The 20,344-nt window shown below is 40.6% G+C and overlaps 2 protein-coding genes across 2 annotated transcripts in view; both read right to left on the bottom strand.

Annotated features, from left to right (window-relative positions):
• The window catches only part of LOC132839728 (interferon-induced protein 44-like), a 34,986-nt gene extending 14,642 nt beyond the window's left edge, over positions 1 to 20,344 (bottom strand). The window contains exons 1-2 of the mRNA XM_060860861.1: positions 20,328 to 20,344; positions 19,647 to 19,716 (exon numbers count right to left, since the gene is read on the bottom strand). Of these exons, the coding sequence (XP_060716844.1) occupies positions 19,647 to 19,701 (55 nt within the window). The 5' untranslated portion in view covers positions 19,702 to 19,716; positions 20,328 to 20,344. The remainder of the gene's footprint in view (positions 1 to 19,646; positions 19,717 to 20,327) is intronic.
• LOC132839730 (interferon-induced protein 44-like) lies at positions 3,708 to 18,509 on the bottom strand. Its single transcript, XM_060860868.1, has 8 exons — positions 17,870 to 18,509; positions 17,307 to 17,460; positions 11,024 to 11,057; positions 10,400 to 10,598; positions 10,130 to 10,276; positions 4,975 to 5,137; positions 4,720 to 4,820; positions 3,708 to 4,186 (listed from the first exon to the last, which is right to left on the bottom strand). Exons 3-8 carry the CDS (start codon positions 11,032 to 11,034, stop codon positions 3,998 to 4,000), a joined length of 810 nt encoding a protein of 269 aa, XP_060716851.1. The 5' UTR covers positions 11,035 to 11,057; positions 17,307 to 17,460; positions 17,870 to 18,509; the 3' UTR covers positions 3,708 to 3,997.

Below are 20,344 nucleotides of genomic sequence, written 5' to 3'. Positions count from 1 at the left end.
ATTATGATCAGATTTTAACACAAGTCCTAAAAGTAAACAAAGTAAATGCAATCAAACAAATGAGCCAAGAATATTATACTTCTTCATTTATTAATTGAGAAAAATGATCGAGCATTACATACACTATATCACCGAACGTTTTGGGACATCCTTCCAAATTATTGAATTCAGTTTTTCCAATCACTTTCATAGCCACAGGTGTATAAAATCAAGCACCTATGCATGCAAACTGCTTTTTCAAACATTTGTGAAAGAATGGAATATAAACAAATTCAAGGGTGGTACTGTGATAGGTTGCCACCTCTCAATAAGTCAATTTGTGTCAACTGTTAGTGGTATTGTAAAAAAGTTTAAGCAATTGGGAAACAACAGCAACTCAGCCACAAAGTGGTAAACCAGGTAAAATCACAGAGCAGGGTCAGCTGCATCCAAGCTGCATCCAAGCCTTACATCACCATGTGCAATGAAAAGCAACACATGCAGTGGTTTCAAGCACTCTGCTACTGGACTGGACTCATGCTTCTCTGTCTGGCAATTGGGTTGGTGGTGGTTGCCAGGAAAATTCTACTTGCCAGACTGCATTGTGTCAAATCTAAAGTTTGTTGGAGGGCAGCATATGGTTTGGGGTTGATTTACAGGGGTTGGTCTTGGCACGTTAGCTCCAGTGAAAGGAACTCTCAGTGCTTCAGCATACCAAGTTTTTGGACAATTTCATGCTCCCAACTTGAGTAATTTTTGGGATGGCCCAAATTGTCTTTGTTGTCTTGGTGTATGACCAGTTTTCTCTTGAGATTCAAATCATGGACAGGTGTCCTGCCATTTTAATTGAATTCACTGGTCCATCCATCCATCCATCTTCTACCGCTTATCCGGGGCCGGGTCGCGGGGGCAGCAGTCTGAGCAGGGACACCCAGACTTCCCTCTCCCCAGACACTTCCTCCAGCTCCTCCGGGGGAATACCGAGGCGTTCCCAGGCCAGCCGAGAGACATAGTCCCTCCAGCGTGTCCTAGGTCTTCCCCGGGGCCTCCTCCCGGTTGGACATGCCCGGAACACCTCCCCAGGGAGGCGTCCAGGAGGCATCCGGAACAGATGCCCGAGCCACCTCAGCTGACTCCTCTCGATGTGGAGGAGCAGCGGCTCTACTCTGAGCTCCTCCCGAGTGACCGAGCTCCTCACCCTATCTCTAAGGGAGCGCCCAGCCACCCTGCGGAGGAAACTCATTTCGGCCGCCTGTATCCGGGATCTTGTCCTTTCGGTCATGACCCAAAGCTCATGACCATAGGTAAGGGTAGGAACGTAGATCGACTGGTAAATAGAGAGCTTCGCCTTGCGGCTCAGCTCTTTCTTCACCACAACAGACCGGTATATCGACCGCATCACTGCAGAAGATACACCGATCCGCCTGTCGATCTCCCGCTCCATCCTTCCCTCACTCGTGAACAAGACCCCAAGATACTTAAACTCCTCCACTTGAGGCAGGAGCTTTCCACCAACCCGAAGGGGACAAGCCACCCTTTTCCGGCTGAGAACCATGGCCTCGGACTTGGAGGTGCTGATTCTCATCCCTGCCGCTTCACACTCGGCTGCAAACTGTCCCAGTGCACGCTGAAGGTCCTGATTTGAAGAAGCCAACAGGACAACTTCATCTGCAAAAAGCAGAGACGAAATCCCGTGGTCCCCAAACCGGACTCCCTCCGGCCCCTGACTGCGCCTAGAAATCCTGTCCATATAAATAATGAACAGGACCGGTGACAAAGGGCATCCCTGCCGGAGTCCAACATGCACCGGGAACAAGTCTGACTTACTGCCGGCAATGCGAACCAAACTCCTGCTCCGGTCATATAGGGACCGAACAGCCCTTAGCAGAGGGCCCCGGACCCCATACTCCCAGAGCACCCCCCACAGATCACCACGAGGGACACAGTCGAATGCCTTCTCCAGATCCACAAAGCACATGTGGACTGGTTGGGCAAACTCCCATGAACCCTCCAGCAACCTGGTGAGGGTATAGAGATGGTCCAGTGTTCCACGACCGGGACGAAACCCACATTGTTCCTCCTGAATCCGAGGTTCGACTATCGGCCGAATTCTCCTCTCCAGTACCCTGGCATAGACTTTTCCGGGGAGGCTGAGGAGTGTGATCCCCCTGTAGTTGGAACACACCCTCCGGTCCCCCTTCTTAAACAGAGGGACCACCACCCCAGTCTGCCAGTCCAGAGGCACTGTCCCCAGCCGCCACGCGATGTTGCAGAGGCGTGTCAACCAAGACAGCCCCACAACATCCAGAGACTTGAGGTACTCAGGGCGGATCTCATCCACCCCCGGTGCCTTGCCACTGAGGAGCTTCTCAACCACCTCAGTGACCTCAGCTTGGGGGATCGATGAGTCCTCAACTGAGCCCTCTGCCTCTGCTTCCTCAGTGGAAGACATGTCGGTGGGGTTGAGGAGATCCTCGAAGTACTCCTTCCACCGTCAGGCAAAGAGCGGTTCAAGAGCCCTTTATGAAGAACAATAAAACAAGGTCCGTGACGTCGCCCGGTATGGCGCAACCGGGGCCCCACCCTGGAGCCAGGCCCGGGGTTGGGGCACGCATGCGAGCGCCTGGTGGCCGGGTCTTACCCCATGGGGCCCGGCCGGGCACAGCCCGAAAGAGTGACGTGGGGCCGATCTCCTGTGGGCCCACCACCTGCAGGAGAAACCGTAAGGGGCTGGTGCAATGTGGATTGGGTGGCAGTCGAAGGCGGGAGCCTCGGCGACCCAATCCCTGGACACGGAATTCACTGGTATAATTCTGAATTCATTGAACAATGAATGATGGCAAGTTGTCCTGGACCAGTTGCAGCAATACAGAGCCAAAGCATGATACAACCACCACTACGTTTCACAGAAGGTACAGTATGAGTTTCTTATGCTTGAATTCAGTACTTTCCTTTCTTCAGAAATATCGCTTCTCATTTCAACTAAAAGGTTTTATTTTGGTCTTATTCATCCATAAAAATATTTAACCAAGTTGTGGATTATCGTTTAGACTCGAATACTACATGATTTCCAGTTTGGTGAATATTGTATTATGCACTTTTTCACCTGTGTGGATTATTACATCCTGTGTGGATTGTTGCCCAGGTTTGGATTATTGTTTGTGAACTTTTTATTTCATTCTAACCTGTTTTTGTGACATTTTGTTTGGCACTTTCACCTGTGTGTATCATACTATCCAGAACTCTGTCTTGGATTGTATTGATTGCTCATCCTGCTCTTGTCCTGTGTTTGCAAAGACTGTTAGTAAACCCCCTAAACCTGACTCATGCCTGGCGTCCTGCATATGGGTCCCTTCATCTTGTCTGTCACTTTAAATGTGTATGAATACTAGATAGATAAATACAGCCACAGTTTAATACTTTTGGGTCATTACCATGTATGACACACACACACACACACACACACACAAACACACTTAATTTATATAATATAGAAGTGTATGTGTTTTGTGGCACTAAAAGATATTAAACATTAGAAATCTGTTAATTTGTGTAAATAATGACAACAATGTACAAAACACAAGGCAAACCAAGGACAGATACAGACCTTATTGCTTATTTATCTGAATTTCACACAACTCATAGGTGGTGAATAACTGTGTCATTTTCCTTAAAACTTCTATTGCAGCACATAAATGCAGTAAAATACAGACCTCAATAAACAACTTAGAAAGGGTTTTGTTCTTTAGGTAAAAACTTTATTTTTTATTGGTAAGATTAACATTTACATAGAATTCCTTGCTTACATTTTAGGGTTGATTAAATCAGTAACTGGAACTAAAGTTAAATAATCTAATGTGCTCCATAAATACTGAAAACAGCATAACACTTATTGTAGCAATACATACTTGGTTCTCTTCTCCAATCAGCAGTAATCGTGTCTCCTACTGTGTTTTTTAAATGCTGTGTAAATCACTTTGGGTTACATTAATACACAGAGGCATTGTGATCTGAGTCCCTACTCAGTTTCTTCACCACATTTAAATGATTTTTCCTTTAACCAGTCAGCAGCGATGTGCACAATCTGATCAAGTGCCTTGAGAATCAGAAGATCCATGTCATCATCTGTGTCTATCTCCTCATGGTAATTCTTCACAGGGAAAATGTGATTCATAGGAATCCCCACTGTATTACTACACACTTCCATCTGTAAAAATTCAAACACAGGTAAGATTGATAATGTAAGAGTGAACAGAGTAAGATAGATGTTCAGTTTCTCACTAATTATGCCAGACATGGACATAGTCATAGTTGAGGTATGTGCACTTAGGGAGGAACAAATACTGAGGAATCAGACCTGAGATTAAACTATGGACTTGCATGCATGGTAGAGTTTGATGAAGTGTCGGATGTCAGATGTGTGCAGTTCTGAGCAGGAAATTGAATCCAGGTTTCTTACAGCTTTCAGCTTCTCGGACCACATATGAAGGTGTGAAGACTAGACTGTTCACATGTACAAAGATGGTAAGGACACGTGCCCCTAAGGACTGTAATTGTCTGTAATTACAGTCAGTGTAGGTTCTTCTCAGGCAGGTTAATATTCAGTTGTTTTTAGCTTTTTTAGGTGGTGAAGAATTCATAAAACTGCTGAAAGTGTTAAAGTATTTATTTTTAATTATTAAAAAAAATACAAGATGTATATAATAACAGTTTGCACTACCCGTATAACCAAATGATTACCTTCTCCTTGATCTTCTTGCTGGTGTAGATCTTTCTTAAGTCCTGTTGAACCAGTGGACATGCTACATCTGGTCTTGTCATGATGATTACTTGAGGCATATCTGGATGATATGATAAATCATTTACAAACAATCCTTACAGTATGAACAACATTCAATACAAACTAATTAGTCAGTATTGTAAAAGTTAATTAAAGGTAGATTTATCATCAATTAAAGATTTAAAGAGTTTATCATCTGTAATAATCATTCTTACTCCGTTCGGTAGCAGCCTGACGGATTTTTTTCAGCTTTTCAAAGACCCCATCCTTCATCATTGATATTTTGTCTGCAGCAACAATGTTGACCAGGCATGTGGTTTGATGCTCGACACTTGGGTTGCTTCTGTAGTTAATGTCCGTCACACATGTATCCTCAAACTGAATGTGAACAGCGAAGAATAAATTATATATATACACATTATATACAGTGCCCTCCACTATTATTGGCACCCCTGTTTAAGATATGTTAAAAGTGTTCAAATAAATTTTTTTTTTTTTTTTTTTTTTTTTTTGCAGAAGCATAATCTCTAACAGAAAAATTGTGAAAATAGCCACTCGCATTAACTTGCCCGTATCTACAGTCAGAGGAATCATTAAGAATGATGTGGTAGCTCAGTGGTTAAGGTGTTCGACTACTGATCGGAAGATCATTGGCTCGAATCCCAGGTCCACCAAGTTGCCACTGTAGGGCCCCTGAGCAAGGCCCTTAACCCTCAATTGCTCAGGTGTATAAACTGAAATAAGACAATGTAAGTCACTCTGGATAAGAGTGTCTGCTAAATGCTGTAAATGTAAGAACTTTAAAACAACTGGAACAGTGACAAACAGGAAGAGGTCGGTTTAAAACAACTGGAACAGTGACAAACAGGAAGAGGCTGGAAGAGATCCCAAGTTTATCTTGCCACAACGCACAGTGAGGAGGATAGTAAGAGAAGTTAAAAGGTTTCCTAAGCTCACTGTCACAGAATTGCATCAAAGAGTGGCATCTTGGGGTCACAAAGTCTCCATAACAACCATCAGACACTCTCTACATGCCAACAAGCTGTTTGGGAGGCATGCAAGGAAAAAGCCTTTTCTTACTAACACTCACAAGTGTAAACATCTGGACTTTGCTAAGTGGTACTTGGACTTCAACTGGGATCATGTGCTTTGGTCAGATTAGACTAAGATTGAGCTTTTTGGCAACAAACACTCTAAGTGGGTCTGGTGTAAAACAAAAGATGAGTATGCCGAAAAGCACCTCATGCCCATCGTGAAGTATGGTGGAGGATCTGTGATGCTGTGGGCCTGTTTCTCTTCCAAAGGCCCTGGGAACCTTGTTAGGGTGTGTTGTAAAAAAAATCTGTGTTATAATACATCATAATATAATACATACATTATACCTAAAAATAAAGTAATATGTCTTAAGGATTATGATTGGTGTCATAAGATACATGGGAATAGACCCCAGATGTCGTAATAGTTTAAGGCAATATATACTACATATATAGATAAGCACTCATAAGTCAGATTATGAGTAAGTAAAGGAGTTTATTGTAATTATAAAACTTAGTAATGTAATAAGGCCCAGTACTATCAGGCCTAGGAGAAGTAGGAGTGTAGTCTGGAGAGCCAGGCTGAGGAGAGGGAGAAGAGGGAATGTAAACTGGCGATCCAGTTTCAGAGTCAGAGGAGGGAGAAGCCAAAGCAGGAGAGAAAGGGCGAATGCAGGCGAGAGGAGGTGATGAGGGACGAGGAGGAGAGACGGGAGTTCCAAGCTCAGGGCAGCAAGGTTCAGCATAGGGACAGCCATCAGTCTGAGTTCTCTGGTCCACGAGGTTAGCCAGAGGGGTTTGAGAGGAGGAAGTGCGAGCGGGAGGATTCCTCACAATATGGGACAGCAGATAAGGATGCTCAGGAAGTTCAGGAGAACTGAGCTGGTAAAAAGGGAGTAGAACTTATATGGAAATACATAGAGAAACTAAACGCTTCATGTATGCATGAGCAAGCCCAGTCTGAGAAGTAACAGACAGAGATCATAATGAGGTTATAAGTTCAAGAAAGCTTAAGGAGCTAACATAGAACTCCATTTATTTTCAAAGCAACATTATAGCAGCAAAAGCTTAGCAATAATAGCAATACAATATAACCAAATATAAGTAAGAACTTTTGACATAATCCAAAGTCATAAAGTTAACATATAATCAGTAGAAATCATATACAGTATGAAATAGCAAGAGAAGAAATGAGAAAAACTTACTCATTGTAGCTGATAAGAGGATTAATCCACAAGACGTCTGTTATGGACGGATGAGCGATAAGTGTGATACAAACAAGGAAATAAAGCTCTCACAAGCACATTTTTTTAATAACAATGATGAAGAAGGTTGGAAATAATAGGAAATTAACAAGGACAGAAAAACAAGGACATATACAGAAAAATCTAAGGGCAGACCTTGAGTCTGGGGAATAAGGAATCGGAAAAACAGGACATTAGATCACTTAGGAGGCGTATGAGGTAATTCTGGAAAATAAGGGGAATTCTGAGAAGTTATGTAAATGATTAGGCGGGGCTTTGTGGGTAACTGAGAAATAATAAAGAAATAATGGGTAATTGTATACAAGGTATGTAAATTAAAAGAGGAGGCGCCTAGAGGCGCCAGAGCATATTTTGAGGTGCTATTCGAGGGGAGGGGGCGCTTTTGGGGTTGCAGGTGAATACTCTTTTGGGTTTTTATTTGATACTTTGAAATTAGATTTTTTCCTTGTGCTCAATGGAATGATTGGCTGTTTGACTGCAATAAAGAAGTTTGCTCATTCTCATCCAGGTTTGAAGAGTCTTCTCACTGTTTTAATTGTATTAATGTTAGTGCTATCAGTACAGTAAGTTTGATTAAAATAGTTGATAATTGGCTAAAAGTATATAAGTACAAACCACCCTGTGATATGCCGGCTTGGAGACGGGCTCTAAGTTCCGACAGGTGCACGGCATTATGAACGCTTTGAACTACCAGGACATTTTAAATAAAAACCTGATAGCCTCTGCCAGAAAGCTGAATATGGGTCTTCATTGGGTCTTTCAGCAGGATAATGATCCAAAACATGTGGCAAAATCTACACAAAAATGGTTCAGCAGTCACAAACTCAAGTCCCCAGACCTAAATTCAATCAAAAACCTGTGGCCTGAGCTAAAGAGGAGTGCATCAGAGAGGACCCAGGACACTGGATGATCTAGAAAGATTGTGCAAAGAAGAATGGTCAAGGATCCCTATTTTTGTGTTCTCCAATCTTGTGAAATGTTGTAGGAGGAGATTACGTGCTGTCTTGTTAGCAAAAGGGGGTTGTACAAAGTATTAACACCAGGGGTGCCAATAATTGTGGCAAAAACAATAAATTTTTTTTCTAAATGTGTGATTTTTTTTTTTTTTACCACAAAAGTAATGTACTTAAATGAAAGTTGGATTTTTCTCTTTTTTTTGCATTGGGTTCTATGTTGTTTAAAAAAAAGAGAATTTTTAGAAGTCCACGACTTAAATTGTGCAGGGCACTGTAGATAGATAGATAGATAGATAGATAGATAGATAGATAGATAGATAGATAGATAGATAGATAGATAGATAGATAGATAGATAGATAGATAGATAGATAGATAGATAGATAGATAGATAGATAGATAGATAGATAGATAGATAGATAGATAGATAGATAGATAGATAGATGACCTTCTCAAAACGCCTTCTCGCAAGACCTTCTGCCCTTCATTACCACTATCATCAATAGATCCATTGCATGTAGTCAGGTACCAACTACTTTCAAGAGAGGAAGGGTAATTCCCATCCTAAAGAAACCTGCTCTGGATCCATCAGATATCAGTAACTACAGACCGGTATCACTTCTCTCATTTCTTTCAAAAATTCTTGAACGCATTGTGTATAATCAACTGTCTGTCTATCTCTCACGGAACAACCTCCAAGATCCCAACCAGTCTGGCTTTAAAGCAGCTCATTCCACAGAGACAGCCCTTTTGGATGTCTCTGAGAAACTACATGCTGCCAGATCAGCCAAACTGTCATCCATCCTTATCCTCCTTGACCTTTCAGCAGCGTTTGATACGGTCAACCACAAGACTCTCTTATCCACCCTCAGGAGTCGGGATTTGCGGATCAGCTTGGGAATGCTTTGCTTCCTACCTGGAAGGACGCTCATATCAGGTAGGATACTTGGGGAGTGACATCTGCTCCACGCAGACTCTCCACTGGTGTCCCACAGGGCTCAGTACTTGGTCCTCTTCTTTTCTCCCTGTATACTCACACTCTTGGAGAAGTTATTTCCTCACATGGGTTCTCTTACCACTGCTATGCTGATGATACACAACTTATCTTCTCTTTCCCACCCTCAGATACCACAGCTTCTGATCGGATCTCAGCATGTCTGGCAGAAATTTCATCATGGAAAAACTGAACTGCTGTTCATCCCAGGTGATTCATCCCCAGGTATTGATCTTGCTATATCCTTGCACAACGAGCTGTTCTCCCCTTCAGCCACAGCTCACAACCTTGGGGTAACCATGGACAATCAACTGTCCTTTTGTTTCTAATGTGACTCGCTCATGTCCGTTTCTTCTCTACAACATTAGAAGGATTCAGCCATTTTTGTCCACACAGGCTGCTCAGGTACTCTTGTCATTTCTAGACTGGATTACTGCAACGCACTGCTGGCAGGTCTACCTATGAACGCAATCCGTCCTCTGCAAATGATCCAAAATGCAGCTGCCCGGGTTGTTTTCAAGCTGCCAAAGTTCTCGCATACCACCCCGCTGCTGCGATCCCTCCACTGGCTTCCGGTAGCTGCACGCATCAGATTCAAAACACTGATGCTGGCCTACAAAGCCAAAAATGGACCAGCTCCCTCTTACCTCAAAGCCCTCATCACTCCTCGCACTGCACCCCGCACCCTCCGATCTACCAGCACTGCTCGACTGGTTCCACCATCTCTCAGTGTAAGAGGCAAGCATGCTACAAGACACTTCTCTGTTCTGGCACCAAGGTGGTAGAACGAACTTCCCCTAGAGGTCCGGACAGCTGAGTCACTGGCTATTTTCAAGCGGCGGTTGAAAACCTACTTATTCAGGAAACACTTCAACTAGCACTTCTTTCCTTATCTTTTGCATTAAAAAAAAAAAAAAAAACTTAATTTTTAATGAAATTTTGCATTAATGTATTCAATGTTAGAGATTTAAGCACTTACGGATAAGGGCGTCTACCAAATGCTGTAAATGTAAATGGATGGATAGATAGATAGATAGATAGATAGATAGATAGATAGATAGATAGATAGATATAATTCACACGTTAATATGACATACTTTGACTGCATGTACACTTTACTTACATTGTATCCTTCCTGAAGTAACCCATATATGGCTCTGATGATGTCGTCTGCCTTTGCACCAGACTCTCTGTCCTCAAGTCCCATAATATCATTAAAGACAAAAGGCAAATTGGAGCCATCCTCTGCTTCAATATAATGAGTTTTGTACTGTAAGACAAATTCAGATGTATCATATACTTTGTGTTCCTTTTGTCTGTTTTTTAGCTGCTGGTATCTCATTAAAAATTTAATTATACCTGAAGTAGTATTTAAACTTTAGAAAATGCTTACGTTCTTTGTGAAACTGGTACCTCCTGTCCTGTCAACAAGAGCCTCAGCGGTGATTCGTCCTTGAAATGCATTATTGACTGAGTTTATAAAACTGGACTTTCCTGCTCCGACTTCACCAACAACCAGAATCCTGACAAACTGAGCACTTGTTCCCTTGAGCTTGAATGTCCTCAGTTTCTGTTCAATTTTGTCCTTTTCTCTGTTACAATCAGAAAGTCACAAACTTTCCCTTAAATAAATGATATAAAGCATGACACTGAGCATGCAGATAAGTTTCTGTACTAATGTAAAGTGTAATATGAGCTACAGAGGCTGTTCATTCATTACATAACCCAAGGAGAGTAAAGCAAATTATTGTGTTTATTTCTTATTCAACTATCTAGAGGATAAAGAAAGAAATAAAGAAAGTAAGGAACATTTTTAATAAACGGTATCAAATAAAGAAGATCAATCGTTTAGGTTTCAGAGCAAATGTATGTTGTAACAGGTTCTGTTCAGAAGTGAGGATACATATTAATTACAGTTTAGGGGTAGAATTAACACCAGGGGAATATTAAAGAGGGAAAATAGTCATTTCTCACTCAAGGCAATGAGATTTTCTTCTATAAAATTAAAGAAACTTACCCCCAAGGCATTTTCCTCCATGGATGATCGAATTCTGAAGAACAGACAACCAAATTCAGTATTTACACAAACAGTGCAGTTGAACGCATGTGTTCAGTATTCAGAATGTCTACAGTCTTCTGGTTCTGCAGCAAACCTAATGTGATTTTTCTGTCTCAATCACTTCAACCAGTCACAATGAAATATTCATTTGTAGTGAATTTTAAACACAAAACATGAATTTTAATGTAATGTTTTGTGATTATAGGTTTACTAAAAAAAGGAATAAGTGGCCAGTAAAATTTAAGGAAAAAAGCAGTTTACATAAAAATATAATATTTCTCAACAAAACATGATTATTTGCTTACAAATTAATTGCTTACTAAATTAAAGTAGTTTATTAAATGATGCAAAGTGAATGTGATCAATTCACATATTAATGTAAACTGAGTACGGTATGAAATCTCAAATCGATGTTGGTGCTGATGGGAATTATAACTATTGTATAAAACAATCATGTTACAATAGTGCAGCAGTAATTCAACAAGTTTTATTTCACTGTGTCAGTCTGATAACTGACTTTATTTCACTGTGTGTCTGTTCAACTGAGCTCCTTCTTACAGGAGAACAATATCCTTGAAGAGTTTCAGTCAGGTTTCAGGCCCTATCATAGTACAGAAACTGCACTTGTGAAAGTCACAAACGACTTGTTCTTAGCTTCGGACAAAGACTGTATGTCACTATTAGTTCTACTCGACCTTAGTGCTGCATTCGACACTATAGATCACAACATTCTCCTAGATAGCTTACAAAATTACACAGGTATTCATGGACAGGCTTTAAGTTGGTTTAGATCCTTCTAGGGATGAGCGAGTACAGCATTATCTGTATCTGTATCTGTTAACCATATGAATTATCCGTATCTGTATCTGTACTCGGAGTGGGTGGGGCCTAACCCGGAAGTAGGCGGGATTTGTCTTGAAATGGGCAGGGCTTTAACTGGTAATAATTAATTTGTAATATTTATAACACTAGCTTACTACCTTTATGTTTTTATGAAATACAGCAAAAACGTGTCAGACACTCAGTGTCTGTTTACTGGATAGAGACAGCTGAAGGTTTAAAAAAGAAAAAAATCTCCGACAGGCAGAGACGCAATGCGAGTCGCATTCTACCAAGCAAGCACCACGTGTGAACGAACCCACGTTTACCAGAACTCTACTGGTTAGTAAGTACGTATTATTAACGTTACAACCCGAAGTAAAAAGCTGAAGAAACCCTAAACGTTAACGGAAAAGACCCGCGAACCCGAGTGACTGAGGGAGAGACAGAGAGCTGTTCTGTGTGTGACTGTGAGTGAGCAGAGCGAGACACAGCAACACAATACATCTGTATGTGTGTAGGGGAGGGGCGCTGTGACTAGCCTATCACAGAACGCTGACACAATCAGCTATCCAATGATGATTTTCATTTAAATCCGAGCACAGATATTGACTCGTATTACTCGTATAATACTCGTACTCGGCAGAAGTGCTTTATCTGTACCGGATAGTCGTTTCAGCCGAGTATCCGGCTCATCTCTAGATCCTACCTGTCTGATCTATACCATTTTGTAGAATTAAATGGTGAATCCTCCAGCTTATTACAGGGATGTACTGTTAGTAGTAGCTTGACAGTGAAAGACCTGGTGTTTATTAGACCGCAACCTGTCTTTTGAAAATCATATCGCCCATACTAAAAAAACAGCCTTCTTTCACCTTAGAAATATTGCCAAGCTGAGAAACATCCTGTCTGTCTCTGATGCTGAGAAGCTAGTTCATGCTTTCATGACCTCTAGACTGGACTATTGTAATGCATTACTAGGTGGTTGTCCTGCATCTTTAATAAATAGGCTACAGTTAGTCCAAAATGCAGCTGCCAGAGTTCTCACTAGGACAAGAAAGTATGACCATATAACCCCATTTTATCATCTCTACACTGGCTACCTGTTAAGTTTAGAATCGATTACAAACTGCTGCTACTTACGTACAAGGCTCTTAATGGTTTAGCTCCCATGTATCTAACTAGTCTTCTAACATGTTACAGTCTTTCATGCTATCTCAGATCACAAAACTCAGGACTTCTGGTAGTAGAGCGTTCTCTTATTTATTCAATTCAATTCAATTCAATTCAATTCAAGTTTATTTGTATAGCGCTTTTTACAATGGACATTGTCACAAAGCAGCTTTACAGAACATAAACATAAAACAAAAGATAAACATAAGGAGAAGTATAAAGAATTAATATAATAAAAATTCAAGATATATACAGTTCACAGTGTGTATGTATGTATGTATGTGTGTATGTGTATTTGTCCCCAATGAGCAAGTCTGAGGGCTCAGGCAACAGTGGCAAGGAAAAACTCCCTTAGATTGGTAAAGGAAGAAACCTTGAGAGGAACCAGACTCATGGGGAACCCATCCTCATATGGGTGACACTAGATGGTGTGGTTACAAATATACAAGTATCACAGAGTCCAACTGGAGCCGGTAGATCTGTAGATGTCTCAGGGTTCTCACAGAGTCAGCCTTGTCTCAGTGGAGGTCCAGAAATTTCAACGCACGGAAGACGATCTTAGCATGGGTGTCTCGGCATGGGTAGAAAAAGAGAAGAGAAGAGCAGTGCAGAGGGATTAACATATCTGCTGTTCATAAGAATGTGCAAGTCTAGTGTGATGGTGCACAATATTTATTTATGGGATGTATTATGTGTGTGTACGCCTGACTAAAGAGATGAGTTTTCAATCTACATTTAAACTGTGAAAGTGTGTCTGAGCCCCGAACACTATCAGGAAGACTATTCCAAAGTTTGGGAGCTAAATAAGAGAACGCTCTTCCGCCTTTAGTAGACTTAGATATTCTGGGGACTACCAGAAGTCCTGAGTTTTGTGATCTCAGAGAGCGTGAAGGATTGTAACGTGTTAGAAGACTAGTTAGATACATGGGAGCTAAACCATTAAGAGCCTTGTACGTAAGTAGCAGCAGTTTGTAATCAATTCTAAACTTAACAGGTAGCCAGTGTAGAGATGATAAAATTGGGGTTATATGGTCATACTTTCTTGTCCTAGTGAGAACTCTGGCTGCTGCATTTTGGACTAACTGTAGCCTATTTATTAAAGATGCAGGACAACCACCTAGTAATGCATTACAATAGTCCAGTCTAGAGGTCATGAAAGCGTGAACTAGCTTCTCAGCATCAGATACAGACAGGATGTTTCTCAGCTTGGCAATATTTCTGAGGTGGAAGAAAGCTGTTTTTGTGGTTTGCGCGACGTGATTTTCAAAAGACAAGTTACTGTCTAATATAACACCCAGGTCTTTCACTGTCGAGCTACTAGTAACAGTACATCCCTCTAATTGGAAATTAAGTTGTGAGAGTTTCTGTGTACTAGTTTTTGGGCCTATAAGTAGTGTTTCTGTCTTATCAGAGTTTAACAACAGAAAGTTACAGCTCATCCAGTCTTTTATCTCTCTAAGGCATTGAGTTAATTTTGACAATTTAGTTATTTCATCTGGTTTTGAGGAGATGTATAACTGTGTGTCGTCGGCATAGCAATGGAAGCTAATCCCATGTCTTCTAATAATGTTCCCTAATGGAAGCATGTATATCGAGAAAAGCAGAGGTCCTAGAACTGATCCTTGAGGGACCCCATAATTAACTGGTAATAAGCTGGAGGATTCACCATTTAATTCTACAAAATGGTATCGATCAGAAAGGTAGGATCTAAACCAACTTAAAGCCTGTCCATGAATACCTGTGTAATTTTGTAAGCGATCTAGGAGAATGTTGTGATCTATAGTGTCGAATGCAGCACTAAGGTCAAGTAGAACTAATAGTGACATACAGTCTTGGTCCGAAGCTAAGAACAAGTCGTTTGTAACTTTAACAAGTGCAGTTTCTGTGCTATGATGGGGCCTGAAACCTGACTGAAACTCCTCGAGGATATTGTTCTCCTGTAAGAAGGAGCTCAGTTGAACAGACACAACCTTTTCTAGTATTTTAGACATAAACGGAAGGTGTGAAATCGGTCTGTAATTTGAAAGTCCATTAGGATCTAAATTAGGTTTCTTAATGAGTGGCCTAATAACTGCCAACTTGAAGGATTTAGGGACGTGACCTAAAGATAACGAGGAGTTAATAATATTAAGAAGAGGCTCACCGGCTTTATGTAACACTTCTTTCAGTAGTTTAGTTGGAATGGGGTCTAGTGAACAAGTTGTTGATTTAGCTGTAGTAATAAGTTTAACTAACTCTTCCTGACCTGTACTTGTAAAGCAATGTAGTTGTGTGTTTAGAACCTTAGGTGAGGCCGGGATGCTAGTTGCTCTTATGTGTTGAGCGTCGCCTATTTTATTCCTGATACTTTCGATTTTATCAGTGAAGAATCTCATAAAATCGTCACTACTGAACTGTGATGGAATTGTGTGTTCAGATTTTTGGTTTTTTGTTAGTCTAGCTACTGTGCTAAATAAAAACCTGGGATTGTTCTGGTTATTTTCTATGAGTTTGCTCAGGTGCTCAGCCCTGGCTGCTTTTAGAGCCTGTCTATAGCTGGACATACTTTCCTTATATGCAATTCTAAAAACCTCTAATTTAGTTTTTCTCCACTTTCGCTCGAGGTTACGGGTCTCTCTCTTGAGGGTGTGAGTATGACTATTATACCATGGTGCAAGCGTTTTATCTCTAACCTTCTGTAATCTGTAATTATTTAGCTCCCAAACTTTGGAATAGTCTTCCTGATAGTGTTCGGGGCTCAGACACACTTTCCCAGTTTAAATGTAGATTAAAAACTCATCTCTTTAGTCAGGCGTACACATAATACATCCCATAATATTGTGCACTATTACATTAGACTTGCACATTTTTTATGAACAGCAGATATGTTAATCCCTCTACACTGCTTCTCTCTTTCTACCCATCTCGAGGCATCCAGACATTGTATCAACTCCGATCGTCTTCCGTGCGATGAAGATTTGGACCTCCACTGAGATGAGGCCGACTCTGTGAGAATCCTGAGACATCTACAGATCTACCAGCTCCAGTTGGACTCTGTGATACTAAAGAGGAGATCTGAACTCCATGTGATCCATACACCAATACAACACTTCTTTGACTGTATATTTGTAATCACACCCCCAGTGTCACCCATATGAGGATGGGTTCCGCTTTGAGTCTGGTTCCTCTCAAGGTTTCTTCCTTTACCAATTTAAGGGAGTTTTTCCTTGCCACTGCTGCCTGAGTCACCTCAGACTTGCTCATTGGGGATAATTACATACACATTGTGAACTATATATATATATCTAATAATAATCTTGAATTTTTTTATTTTATTAATTCTTTATATTATTCCTTATGTTTACCTTCTGTTCTATGTTTATGTTCTGTAAAGCTGCTTTGAGACAATGTCTATTGTAAAAAGTGCTATACAAATAAACTTGAATTGAATTGAATTGAATTGATAACAGGGGGGGCATGGTGGCTTAGTGGTTAGCACGTTCGCCTCACACCTCAAGGGTTGGGGGTTCGATTCCCGCCTCCGCCTTGTGTGTGTGGAGTTTGCATGTTCTCCCCGTGCCTCTGGGGTTTCCTCCGGGTACTCCGGTTTCCTCCCCCGGTCCAAAGACATGCATGGTAGGTTGATTGGCATCTCTGGAAAATTGTCCGTAGTGTGTGATTGCTTGAGTGAATGAGAGTGTGTGTGTGTGCCCCGCGATGGGTTGGCACTCCGTCCAGGGTGTATCCTGCCTTGATGCCCGATGACGCCTGAGATAGGCACAGGCTCCCCGTGACCCGAGGTGGTTCGGATAAGGGGTAGAAAATGAGTGAGTGGGTGAGAGTGAATTGATAACACCATCGTCAGCTCCCCACCGGAACACTAACCTCCGGTGTCGTGAGGTTACTTTCAGTTTCGACTTCCGGTTGCACCACCATGAAGAGCAAATAGATGCGACGTATTGTCCAAATTGTTGCATACCGAGTGGTGCTTTTGTTTTGTTTTCACATTGTGACCTGTTATTCTGTGTTTTTGAATTAATGTCGCTGATCAGTCTTAAGGCTCGCTCACACAGGGACGATTACAGCAGACATTTAACGCCTAGTGACTAAACACTGGGCACCAACGTGAGTGCGCACACCAATGCGTAGGAACTGGCCGATTAATGAGATTGGAGCTTTTGTTACGTGTCTGGAGCTGCTTACAGTAAAAGTTACAGTAAAACACGACTTGGTCAAGCACAAAACAGTCTTGTTGAGTGCATTTTGATACCTTGAAGAAGATGCAACGAGGCAAGATGAATGTAGATGTAGCACCCCCTGCCCTACTTAGTTGTGCCAAGTCTAAGCTCTTTAGGGTGGGGCGACGGGTTCAATAACTTGGGGTCTCTCGACTATAGAAATTACTATACTCTGATACCTAAACTCTGAAATACACAATAAAGAAACATTCTTAAAAAACAGTTTTGTATTTATTTTTTAACTATATAAAATATCTTGCAAGGTGAATTATAGAATTTGTATATTTATATGTTTAAGTAAGTAAGTTGACATGTGTTACAATATATAAGAATGAATAACAATAACCAATAGATATTATAACAAACAAAATTAGTGTCCAATCCAATGTAAACAGTCCAAACACTTCCCTTTGCAATACACTTAAACACCCAGCAAGGAATATGCACTCAAAGGAAAATACTTAAACACGCTTACAGTTAACTATTTTAGTAACGGTGCAACTGTAAACTTTAAACCAACACATAAATTACACAAAGTGTAAATTTCAAAAGAAAATCTTAGTAGGCCCACTCACACAAGCAAACACTCACTCACCCAACCCCCCGATGCAGGCCTGTGTGCCGTTGCTTGAGTGCGTTGTGGCCTTGGAAATGTTTACAATTGGACTCTTCACTCAAATGAGCCAAAACCAAACCAATAACAGGTACCTTTGCTCTGGTGATCACTCACTCTCTAAGCGGAGACATCACACACGATCTTCTGCGAATAGTGGTACATTTCTCGTGACCCAAGGCAAACCGAACAGTCTTGATGAATGCAAGTTTTCGCCACCGAGTGCTTTTCACTCGCCCGATCACAACTTGAACTCAAAATGATCTCTCTAAGTGTCAAACTCAAAGTATTAAATAACACAACACCACGGTAATACGCCGAATGTACAGTAGTATATCCGTCCCGTAACGTTACGTAGAGGCACTCCGACTCAACACAAACGGGCAGTTTCTTCTCCAAGGGAAAAAAAAAAGGGTCTCACCAACAGTTGATAAGACGAAATCACAGTCTATTAACACATCTCCTGGGTTAACATTAATGCATAAACAAACAAAACACTTTAACAAAGAAACAAATCCATATAACACGCGTTTAACATTTATTTTAAATTTTGTCTTTGTTTTTTCTCTAGCACGAGCGTTTCTGCTTCCGAACTCTCTCTCCTTTGATTGACTCATTAACCCCCAATCACATTACACTCTCATATGCATGGGCGGGTATAAAATAATAAACATCCAATCACAGAAAAGATAAAAACTAGATAGTAACCAGCACATGTCTTCCAGGTGCATTTACACCAAACCATTGACGAATTAAAGGGATACACACACATTTTCAGATCACATAAAAAATGTTAATCTCTTTAAACACAACACAGTTTAATGAATAGTGTACTTAAACCTTATTACAAAACAAACCTTTTCAGCCACAAATATCTGAATAGGGCAGATATTAAAAATAGCTTTTAAATAACTATGACTGGAGCATATTTTTAGTAAAAGAAACATAACTAATAAGAGGGTTACTAGTGAAACTAGATGAGCTGCTAGTTTCATTGCTTTCTGAAAACAAAGAGCTTCATGACAAACACGACAGCGACTACAAATATCTCGATAAGAGATTCTTTCCTCTTCTGTGTGACAAGCGAATGTCAGAAGCGTGAAGTTGCGCAGTGCCACCTTGAGTACCGTCTAATGTCAGTGAAATCCACATGGGTGTCCGTTAAAAAACTCGACAATCGTCCCGGTGTGTACGAGCCTTTAGCACTTGATTGCTCTGTTGCTAGTTATTCTAAGTTCTAGTTACCGAACTTTCTGCTTGTTTTTTGCCCTCTCTGTTTGCCTGTCGTTTTATATTTGTTTTGCTGTGGACTTTGTTCAGTTTCTGCTCATTGCAGTCAGACTGCTGCTGGACTCGTATTGCAGTATTGCACAATGAAATGGGCCAGAATCACATCTAACTGAGACCTACTCCTGTAGACACTGAAAAATCCTGAGAAACTGTGAATACATTGTACATCTAGTTACATCTGAGTTCTGATCACAAATTCTGTCTTACCTTCTTATTACGTCTGTAAACCTCAGCTGTGTAATTTGATAAATGATCTACTGCATGCACATGATTAGAAAAGCTGCTTTAAACTGAAATTTATGCTTTAAACCGAATTCTCAAAGTTTAAAGTAGGAACATGTTTCTCCATTGTGTATATTGTTCCACTTAGTCACTGTGAATCACACTGGCTCCAATTATGCCAAGAAACACTGATCACAATCACAACTTCTGTATGAATGTCTGAAAATAATTTTTAAATTTGTCTTACCAACTTTGGGAGGTGGAGATGGAGGTGGATCTGGTTTGGATTGTTCTTGTCCCATTTTCTCCAATTAATTCTGTTGAAAAATCATGATAGAAAAATGAAACTGAAATCAAATTGAAATTCTGGATTATTAAAAATGAAATAAACAGAAGAGCAGTGTATGTTTTTATTTCCTTGTTCTACACAGGTATACATCTCTACTTAAATAATAAATCTGAGCGCTCCCGTTGTTATAGAATTCATTATTGGACTGCAAATGCAATTTGAAACAAAAAGACCTGCTTCAGAAAAAAGCATGGAGAGGCAGAAGCAAGAAAGTGACAGAAAATCAGAGAGTGCTGAATTAATTCTAATTAGATTAGATTCTATTACATTAGATTAGATTTCAGCTTATTGTCATTGTCTAAAGCCAATGTACAAAGACAATGAAATGCAGTTAGAATCTAACCATAAGTTCATAAGTGTTATATTTTCTAATGGTATAAATGGTAAGTTGTATAAATTCTAATGAGTGAATATCACTATATTTGTTTCCCAGTTGCAAAATCATATTAGATGCAAACACATACACACATGTCCATATTTAATTAACTTCTGTTCAACATCCAAGAAAATTCTTAAAGACTAATTGACATAATTTAAAATGTTTATGTAAAGATCAGATAACAGTAAAAATAAACCCACATATACTCACGGTTTAT

The sequence above is a fragment of the Tachysurus vachellii genome, chromosome 24, assembly GCF_030014155.1.
Source record: "Tachysurus vachellii isolate PV-2020 chromosome 24, HZAU_Pvac_v1, whole genome shotgun sequence".
Taxonomy (NCBI): Eukaryota; Metazoa; Chordata; class Actinopteri; order Siluriformes; family Bagridae; genus Tachysurus; species Tachysurus vachellii.
Note: the sequence above shows the minus strand (reverse complement) of the source record. Positions and strands in the feature narration are given on the sequence as shown.